A 10,896-nucleotide genomic window follows, 5' to 3' on the forward strand; every position below is an offset into this window, starting at 1 on the left:
TTTCACAGTGAATAGTATAATATACGTAGGTAATATTGTATGTTTTATTGTGTACTTGAACAAATCTAGTATATGTTAACAATAAGTACAAAAGTATACAACCACACTTGAGAATAGTAACTGTGAATAATAATCGCAGCAGATTAGTAATAAGGAACCAAATGCTCTAATACCATTGTTAGGTACCAGAATAACATAATATTATTACACATTTAAAATTTAGATGAGAAATTTTAATGTATTCTTTCTGTATATTTCTCTCAATGTAGATATCATGATGAATACACAATAGTTTCTATTTATATAGCTATTGTTACTATTATATTTAAAGGAACAAGAGAAACTTGTTCTCATCCTTCGAGTTTCTATGGTAAAAACTTTATCATATTTTATTTAATATAATATGGTAAAGTTTTTACCATAGAATATTCAGTAAAATGTCGTAAAATTTTTACCATAGAAAATCCAAGGATGCACTATGCCAAATTTGTCTTTTAGCAGCACCCCTACGAAAGCACTTTTAAGAAAAAGCATTGCTATAGGTTTCGCTAAAAACAAAATTAAAAAACACGCAAAAAAAAGCGCTCTTATAGGGGGGTTAAGAAAGCGCTTTCAAAAAGCGCTGGTAAAGGCATGGGTACGAAAGCGCTTTTACCCTAAAAAGCGCTGGTAAAGGCATGGGTACGAAGGAGCTTTTCAAAAGCGCTGTCATAGCTGTTTTAAAATTAAAATTTTTAAAAACAAAATTAGACAGAACGCGCTTGCCCCTCACAAATCCCTAATTCCCTCTTTCTCTCTTGCCATCGTTGCGCCCATAAAAACTCAGAAATCATCTCCAATCTTCGTTGCCACCGTCGGAGAAGAAGACTGTGAGCCACAATTCCAACTCAGAAAACTCACCATCTTCGTTGCCACCGTCGTGCGAGAAAACCGTGAGCCACCATTCCAACTCAGACGTCGGAGAAGAAGACTCACCATCTCAGCCGTCGGAGAAGAATCACTTCTGAATTGCACGAAAATCGCTTCTGAATCGGCATTAGAGGTATGTTTCTAAGATTATGTGAATTTGTTTCCAGTTCCTACAGTATTACATTTCGTTTTTGTTGAAGCAAACTGTAGTTTTCAGTTCTAGTTGGTACAAAAACTGAGTATTTAAGTCTTGCTCTAGTTACTACAGAACTGTTGTGGATACACACCTTACTTTGACTTAACCATCTCTGCTTTATGTGATAATCTGAGTGTTGTTGCTGCTCTGGCCATCACTGTATAGGATCTCCAATTTTAGGGCCTCAATAATAGTTGAGCTTATAAAAATATATGACTAGTTATCACAAATTTTGAAGAGTTTATTCTTGGAAAATTTCTTTACCCACCTCCCTATCTTCTTGGTCACCTCTGGCGAAAAACCCAAAATACCCTCACTTCGGAAATGCATTTCCGAAACGCTTTTTTTTTTTTTCAAAATTTGTCTTATTTCGGAAATGCACTTCCGAAAACACGAAAAAAAGGTGTTTTCGGAGATGCATTTCCGAAAACACCCCCTTTTTTGGGTTTTCGGAGATGCATTTCCGAAAACATTTTTTTTTGGGAGGGGGTGTCTTCGGAGATGCATATCCGAAATATTCCAAGACCAAATTGGTCTTGGAATGTTTCGGATATACACTTCCGAAAGAATTCAATAATTATTAAAAAAATTAAAATCAAGGTGAATCAATACAATTAATAGGTATAAAATGAAGGTGAATCAATAAAATCAAGGTGAATCAAAATTTCCTAAACAATTTTAAAGTTAAAAATTATTTTACTAACTTATATAAATCAAAAATATTTTAATTCCATAAGTAAATTTTGAATTATATAGAATTAAATATAAAATTTGTTCATAAAATAAAATCAAGACAAAATCTTTTTTTTTAATTTTTTTAAACAAAATAAAAAATTATAACTAATTTTTAATTATGAATCAGAATAGAAATATATAAATATATAATAATAATTATTAATTTTGTAAGTGAAATATATAAATATATAATAATTAATATATAAATATATAAATATATTATAATTATTATAAATTAAAACACTCATTTTTTTAATTTTTATAATTATTATATAAATATATAAATATATTTATAATTAATATATAATAATTATTATATAAATATATAAATATATAAATATATAAATATATAAATATATAATAATGATTATAATTATTATATAAATATATAAATTAAAACATTCATTTTTTTAATTTTTTTTGTAAATACCTAATAATTATTTTAAATATATAAATATATAAATAAAAAATTATAACTCATTTTGTAAGTGAAATTATTTTAGTTTTTTTAATTAAAATTATTTTAAATTTTAAAATATGAATTAGAATAGAAATATATAATAATTATTATTCATAACTCATAAATTATATCAAAATATATAATTATTATTATTTATTACTCATAAATTATATCAAATTTATGATATATGAATTAATTAATATCCTAAAATAAATTTTTGGGATTTTTAGATTTTTTTTTGTTTGTTCTCCGAATTAATCAAAATCCCAATTTTTGGGATTTTTTCGGAAATGCACTTCCGAAGTCTGGAAAAATTTCAAAAATGCATTTCCGAAGCAGGGGTAAAGTGGGGTTTTCGCTGGGGGTGACCCCATAGGGAGTTGGGTAAAGAAAAAATCTATTCTTGCCATTCTCCAAATTTAATTTGATAGTCTCAACTTTTGATAATATCAACATTACCCTTGAAAAAAATTTAGCAACAGGGTTAAACTTTCAGTTGATTTTTGGCTCTCGAAGAACATCATATGTCTGGCTCTTCTAAGATACAAATTGAATAATATGTTTCCTGACACCAAAAACAAAAAAGTGAGTAAAATCAAATTTGTTACACCATGGATTAATATTGATGAAAGAGAGAAATACGATCGCATTGAGTTGAAGAGTGATGAAGATTTAAAGGTTATGTGGAGAACATATCATCCTTGGTTAACAAAAAGACTAATTGAATTCGATACAACAATTTCTAGATCTATCATTTATTAGTGTTTATATTTTGTTATTTATTATTGTTTTATTAAGTTATGTAATCGTTTGTCTAAATTTATGTGATCATCATGTGATATGCTATTTGTCAAATGTTAAGTTATGTTTATCATGCAATAATAAAAGTGAGAAAATGTTATATAATAAATTGTATGAAATTATTTCTAAAAATTACAACAATCGCTTATAAAAAAACATAATATACAAGTAATACATGTCAATATTGACAACAATCGCTTATAAAAAAAAGAAAAGGAGATGTGTTCTGACAGTGTAAATTATTTTTACACTGTCAACCAATGACAACCGTGTATCTTACCAAGTCACCCTTTAAATTTTAAATTATTTATATGATTTGACATTTTAAAATAATCTTATTCAATGTCTGTGTAATACTTTTTTACACTGGCAGTGCACTACCTTTAAACTCATAAAAAAAATATTGACAACCATGAAATATTATAGAAACTTTGACAACCCCGAATATTATAGAAATATTTGTATGTATATTTTAAATTTTTTATAAATTAGACAAAAATAATAGAGGTTTTCATTCCTATCTTTATAAATAAGAAAATTGATAAATAAAAAAGACAACAATATAGCGATTCCTTGACCCTTGTGATTCAAAAATTGGATGGAGCAATACTTATTTTAGACGAGCCAATAGGATGAACTGAAAAAGTTCTACATTATTAACTATGTAACACATCAGCATCAATTCGATATTTGGAAAAGAAAACGTATGACTGGTCAAAGAAAATACAATGAAATGGACGAGTTTTTTTATAATGTAAGGTTAAAATAGACTAGACTGTCAAGTTTAAATCTTGCATGTTACGAAAATAAAGTTTAGGTTTGACCTATAGTTTGACCTAAATTTATTTTTAGGTATGAGTCTGATCTTTCAAATGCCTAGTTAGTCTGTTAGCATACACAAAAGTCTATTTGTTTTAGACATAGGTAAATAAGTAATTAAAATAATGTTTAAATAGACTAACTAACTAAAAGACAAAAAAAACTAAAAATTTGTTTGCATTAACTTTTCATACTTACGTATTAGCATAACTTCTGTCAGAATATTTGTTTAAGAGAACTTATGAAAACAACGTTGATCATGTGTTTTCATCTTATTTTCACAAACTTTTCAATATAACTAAGTTTTATTTATGTATTTTAATTCAAAGTACAAAATATAACATTACATAATGATAATAAAAAAGTTATTGATATTTATTTAAATAGTCTGGTTAGATAAATTTTCACTATTCTCACCTATGAAATTCCCTTGATTATTAAACTTTTTGGTGCTGGTTTTTATTTTATTTTTTGAACAACAAGCAAAATACTTCTTATTCAAAAAAAGTACATGGAATACAAAATACTATATTTACTAATATATAGATTAGGATTGTTATGGGTTTGTGAGAAAAACTGAACCGAACGGATCCAAATCTCAATAAAAATTCATTCGAATTGAATCGAACCGTTTTAATTTACTAAGAACCTAACTGAATCAAAATTATTAGTTTGGTATACCGTTTTGAAATTCCGAACCGTTGAAGACAAATTTTCCTAAACCAAATCATTTATCAAAGAACTGAACGTTAAACTATTTTTCAATTTAATTTTTTTTTAACTTGTCTTAAATATTTTTCATTTTGACTTTTGATTCAGTCCGGATTCAGTTATAGTTCAGTTCTAACTTATGCATAATATTTTGGTTTACTAGCCAAACACATTCTTAGATTTTTTTTTTTTAACATCCCTAAATATAATAGTGAGGCTAAAAAAACAGAGTTGCTTCAAACTCCCAACACAATAATGATAAAAATAATCAAGTATGAACAAATGTTCATTTGACAAAAACAAATAACAATTGTAAGAATGGACTAAGAAAGTGCAAAATCCACACACCAAATGAAGAATAACGAATATAGTGACACAACAAAACCATATTAAGTTGGATTTTCTATCAAATTAAGCGCAAACGAACTCCTTTGGAACTCCCTTTCCACAATAACCAAGTATCAAACTCAAATTAATAGGAAGATTTAGGTTAATGCCTAAGATATTAGCCTTAAGAGCAGTGCAAAGACACACAGCAGCTTCAAGATTAGCAAGACCACCAATGAGAGAACAGCATGGTGTCTTTGGTGCTTTACCAAGTTCAACATTAATCAAACCTAATACATCAGCACACACACCAAGCTTAATTGTGTCTCTAGGACAAGTTGGTTTTGGTGGATGTGAGTGTTTGTGATCTTTTGGTGGTGGTGGAGGACATGGAACATAATTGGAGGTTACAGCAGTGAAAAAGAGAATGTTGAGGGCAAGGATAATAGCAACTTTGGAAGCCATTTGAAAGTGGGAAAATATCAATACTCTAAATCACTTTGGTTTTGTGTGAGTGTGATGATGTTTAAGGGGAATAAAAGGTGGTTTTATAGGGAAAGGACCGGTAATTTTCTTTGCTTTCTAAGAATTTAAATTATTATTTGCAAGAATGAAGATTATATATATTATCATTACAAATTAGAAATAAGACATTTAAAATTTATAAAACAAAAATATATAATTAATTTTTTAAATACAAAGCAAAAATTATATATTAAAATAAATAAAAAAATTATAAAAATTCATAAAAAAAAAATGCTAACAAGTGCCCTCAGGATAATAATTTAGATTTTAAAATAATAAATTTATCTTGGTAATCTGCAAATTTAATGACTTGAAAATTGAAATATTAAATTTTTTATAAAAAAATTTTTTTGAAATGTTAAACCATTACCTGAGAACAATATTAGCAAGACCCTGTTGGAATTAGACTCTCAAACCTTTGAGTAATTCCTTATCGTTAAAGATGACAATGAAGAAAATAGGAACAAAACTAGGATTAGGGTTTGCGGAAATTAAAAGAGAAGAAGGAAGTATTTTCTGCAGAGTTTCTCTCTGCCCACAAACTGTGGAAATTCTGTTATTCACTTGCAACTGCAACTTCTGTGAATACAAGATTAATGACTTGATTACAAATAATGAGGGTTACTCCCTATTTATAGATTTAGGTTTGCCTTCTCCCTAAGCCAAAGCCCAAAACTATAAAAGCCCAAAATACCTATTTTGGAGCTAAATCAAATCTAATCTATTTTAAATCTAAATCAAATCTATCTAGATTTAAAACAAACTTATGTGTAACAAACTGTTACACACTTCGACACATCTTGTGTTCGAGTAACAAACTACCTCGACACAAGGAATTACAAATTAACACACCACCTAATTCATTGTGTCTAAGCTATCCACATTCATCATAGCTCTTAGTCTTCTGAATATTTCGACCAGCACTCCCTTCGTCATGATATCTGCAATCTGATTCTCAGTTCTGCAGTGTTCCAAATTCATCTTCCCTTTAGCTACCTGCTCTCGAAGATAATGGAACCTCATTTCGATGTGCTTGCTTCGACCATGTGCTATCGGGTTCTTCGCCAGATTGATAGCTGACATGCTGTCGATCTTCATGGTAATTGCTCCATGATCTTTACCTGTTATCTCTTCGACCAAGTTCACCATCCATGTTGCTTGACATGCACAAAGAGAAGCAGCTATGTACTCTGCTTCGCACGATGATAGTGCCACTACTGGTTCCTTTCTCGAACTCCAAGCAACTGGTGCACCACCTAGCATAAACACATATCCTGCTGTGGATTTTCGATCCTCAGCATCACTACACCAACTCGAGTCGGTGTAACCCACTAATTTGCATTCTTTTCCCTTATCAGCTGCAGGAAACAGAATGCCATAGTCGAGAGTTCCTTTCAGATACCTCAGTATCCTCTTCGCCGCTGCTAGGTGTGATACCTTTGGCTTCTGCATGAATCTACTTATCATACCTACACTGTATGCTAAGTCAGGCCTTGTGTGACAAAGGTATCTCAATGACCCAATAAGTCTCCTGTATTGGGTTGTGTCGACATCTTCTTCATCCGGGTTCTTCGACAGTTGCAATCTTGTTTCAGCAGGTGTCGAAGTCGAATTGCATTCTTCCATCTCAAATCTCTTGAGAATTTCACTTGCATATCTTCTTTGATGCATCATCAATCCTCTACTACTCTTGTGGAATTCAATACCAAGGAAGTATGAAATTTCGCCCAAATCTGACATTTCAAATTCCTTGCTGAGATCACCTTTAAAGCCTTCGATCTCTTTCTTGCAGCTACCTGTTATCAACAAGTCGTCGACATAGAGACATAGTATAAGCAATTCACTCTTGCTTCTTCTTACATATACTCCATGTTCAGTTGTGCACTTCACAAATTTTTCCTCCCTTAGGAAACTGTCGATCTTCTTATTCCAAGCTCTTGGAGCTTGCTTCAGCCCATACAGTGCTTTATGCAGTCTGTACACTTTTTTCTCTTCTCCATGTTTCACAAACCCAACTGGTTGTGCAACATAGACTTCTTCGTCCAAGGGTCCATTCAGGAATGCACATTTAACGTCCATCTGACACATGTGCCAATTGTTCATGTTCGCCAGACCAACAACCAACCTGATCGTTTCGATCCTGGCAACAGGTGCAAAGACCTCATCGAAGTCAATTCCTTCCTTCTGAAGAAATCCTTTTGCCACAAGCCTTGCCTTGTATCGAGTCACTTCACCTTTGGGATTACACTTCACCTTGTATACCCACTTCACATCAATTGCCTTCTTGCCTTGAGGCAATTCGACAAGTGACCAAGTATTGTTGTCTTCGATGGACTTCAATTCTTCATTCATAGCTTTCACCCACTTCGAATCCTTCAATGCCTCAGTTGCATTGACAGGTTCTACATCTGCATAGAAAGCATAATGTACCAGCTCACCTTCATCGTTGACTACATCATCTGATGTAATTACACATTCTTGCAACCTTGCAGGCATGTGTCTTGTTCTCTGAGGTCTGCCTGGGCCTGCATCACCTCTGACTTCTTCTTGTCGAACTTCTTCTCTTTCGACTTCAGTAGCTGGTTCGTCATAAAGAATTCTCACTGAATCCTTCTTGACATTTTCAGTCCAATCCCATTCTTTAAGCTCATCTATGATCACGTCCCTGCTGATCACTACTTGCTTGTTCACTGGGTCGAACAACTTGTATCCTCCAGTCGAATGATATCCTATAAGTATCATTTGACTCGACTTGTCATCAAGTTTTCTTCTCAACTGATCTGGCACATGTCTATGTGCTATAGATCCAAATACCTTCAGATGGCTCAAGCTAGGCTTCACACCAGACCAACATTCTTCTGGAGTAATTCCTTCTAGCTTCTTTGTCGGACATCTGTTTAGAATGTATGTTGCAGTCGACACTGCTTCTCCCCAAAATTCTTTAGGTAAATGCTTGCCTTTTAACATACTTCTTACCATATTCATGATGGTTCGATTCTTCCTTTCTGCAGTTCCATTCTGCTGTGGAGTGTAGGGTGGCACCACCTCATGCACAATCCCTTCTTTCTCACATAACATGTCGAAGTCTTTCGACACATATTCTCCACCACCATCAGTTCTCAAAACCTTGAGCTTTCGACCACTTTGTCTTTCGACCATAGATTTGAACTTGACAAATACCTCGATCACTTCACTTTTCTTCTTGATCAGGTAAGTCCATAGTTTTCGACTGAAATCATCTATGAATGTAACAAAGTATTTGTTACCTCCATTCGAATCCACCTGGATTGGTCCACATACATCAGAGTATATGATTTCGAGAATAGCCTTCGACTTACTTCCTGCATCCTTGCTGAAGCTATTCTTGTGCTGCTTCGCCTGCACACATTCCTCACATACCTCGTTTGGAATGTCGATTTCTGGCAGTCCTGAAACCATATTCTTTCTTTTCAAGTCTCTGATGTCATTGAAGTTGAGATGCCCTAGTCGATAGTGCCATATCCATTCATCTCTGCTAGCTGCAGTTGCAAGGCACTCGTGCTCCATCACATTGAGTTCGATCTTGAAGGTTCTATTCTGTGACATAGGAGCCTTCAAGATTAACCTCCCACTTGCATCGACAACTCTCATCATCTTGTCTTCGATCGAAACTTTGTAATTCTTTTCGACCAACTGCCTAATGCTGAGTAAGTTGCTCTTCATGCCTGGTATGTACAACACATTGGAAATTACTGACCTCTTTCCATCTTTCCTCGTAATCATTACATCACCAATACCTTCAGCTGCTAGAGTATTGTCATTTGCAAATTTCACCATATTTTTCATCGAGGGTCTTATGTTGACAAACCAATCTTTTCTTCCAGACATGTGTGATGAGCATCCTGAATCCAAGTACCATTGGTCCTTGAATTTATGTTCATCTTTTGTTGTGACCATCAACAACATCTCTTCTTCTTCTTGTTTTGCAAACTTTGCATCACTTTCTTGACTTTTATTCTTTTCTGGACAAACTGTCGAATAGTGACCATACTTCTGACAGTTGAAACATTGAATGTGACTCTTGTCAGGCTTTCGACCACCACCTCTTCCTCTACCTGCAGCACCACCTCTTTGGTTGCCTTGATATGAGGGTTTTCTCTGATTCGACCAATTTCCTTCTTGCTGATTTCGACCAGTCGAATTGTTGTAGCCACCTCTACCTTTATTTCCAGCCCAGCTTCCTTTGCCTTTCTTTTCGTTTGCTGACTGAGCCTGCAGAGCCACATCGCTCTTCGACTTGCCCGCAGCTCTTTCAGCCATTCTTTGTTCATGAGATTCAAGCGTCCCTTGAAGCTCTTCTTTTGTCAATTTCGACAAGTCCTTCGACTCTTCTATGGCTACCACGATGTGGTCGAACTTAGGAGCCAAAGATCTTAAAATCTTTGAGACAACAGCTCTTGTTGTTAATACTTCTCCACATATCTTGATTTGATTCACTAGTTTCGTAATCCTAGTGAAGAAATCAGTTATGCTTTCGCTATCTTCCATCTGAAGTAATTCATATGTTCTCTTGTGAGTTTGTAACCTCACCTCTTTCACCTTTTCTGCACCTCCAAAAGATTTTTCAAGAATCTCCCAAGCTTCTTTTGAAGATTCTATATCACTAACCTTTTCAAAATTATCTGGACTCAGACATTGATGAATTATAAAGAGAGCTTTATAATCTTTCTTCTTCAATTCTTTATAAGCAGCTTTTTCTTCCTCCTTCGCACCTTCTGCAAGCGGTTCTACCCCTTCTTTTACAAGATCCCAAAGATCTTGACAACAGAATACAACCTTCATCTGCTTGCACCAATTCTCATAGTTATCTCCTTTCAGAATTGGTAGTGTTGCTGGAAAATGCCCATTCGGATGATTCATTGCCATCGCCATTCTTCTTGCCTTGAATCGATTAACCGGAGCTCTAGATACCAGATGTTGGAATTAGACTCTCAAACCTTTGAGTAATTCCTTATCGTTAAAGATGACAATGAAGAAAATAGGAACAAAACTAGGATTAGGGTTTGCGGAAATTAAAAGAGAAGAAGGAAGTATTTTCTGCAGAGTTTCTCTCTGCCCACAAACTGTGGAAATTCTGTTATTCACTTGCAACTGCAACTTCTGTGAATACAAGATTAATGACTTGATTACAAATAATGAGGGTTACTCCCTATTTATAGATTTAGGTTTGCCTTCTCCCTAAGCCAAAGCCCAAAACTATAAAAGCCCAAAATACCTATTTTGGAGCTAAATCAAATCTAATCTATTTTAAATCTAAATCAAATCTATCTAGATTTAAAACAAACTTATGTGTAACAAACTGTTACACACTTCGACACATCTTGTGTTCGAGTAACAAACTACCTCGACACAAGGAATTACAAATTAACAGACC

At 33.3% G+C, this 10,896-nt stretch overlaps 1 protein-coding gene across 1 annotated transcript; it reads right to left on the reverse strand.

The window, feature by feature from the left end:
• Nucleotides 1-4,982: 4,982 nt before the first annotated feature.
• Nucleotides 4,983-5,429, reverse strand: LOC131606131 (14 kDa proline-rich protein DC2.15-like). The gene has a single exon (XM_058878413.1). It carries the CDS (start codon nt 5,421-5,423, stop codon nt 5,043-5,045), a length of 381 nt encoding a protein of 126 aa, XP_058734396.1. The 5' UTR covers nt 5,424-5,429; the 3' UTR covers nt 4,983-5,042.
• Nucleotides 5,430-10,896: the final 5,467 nt, after the last annotated feature.

The sequence above is a fragment of the Vicia villosa genome, linkage group LG1 (assembly GCF_029867415.1).
Source record: "Vicia villosa cultivar HV-30 ecotype Madison, WI linkage group LG1, Vvil1.0, whole genome shotgun sequence".
NCBI lineage: Eukaryota > Viridiplantae > Streptophyta > Magnoliopsida > Fabales > Fabaceae > Vicia > Vicia villosa.

Coding starts and splice junctions, on each gene's coding strand:
- LOC131606131 (XM_058878413.1), bottom strand. CDS start 5,423: ATGGCTTCCAAAGTTGCTATTATCCTTGCCCTCAACATTCTCTTTTTC.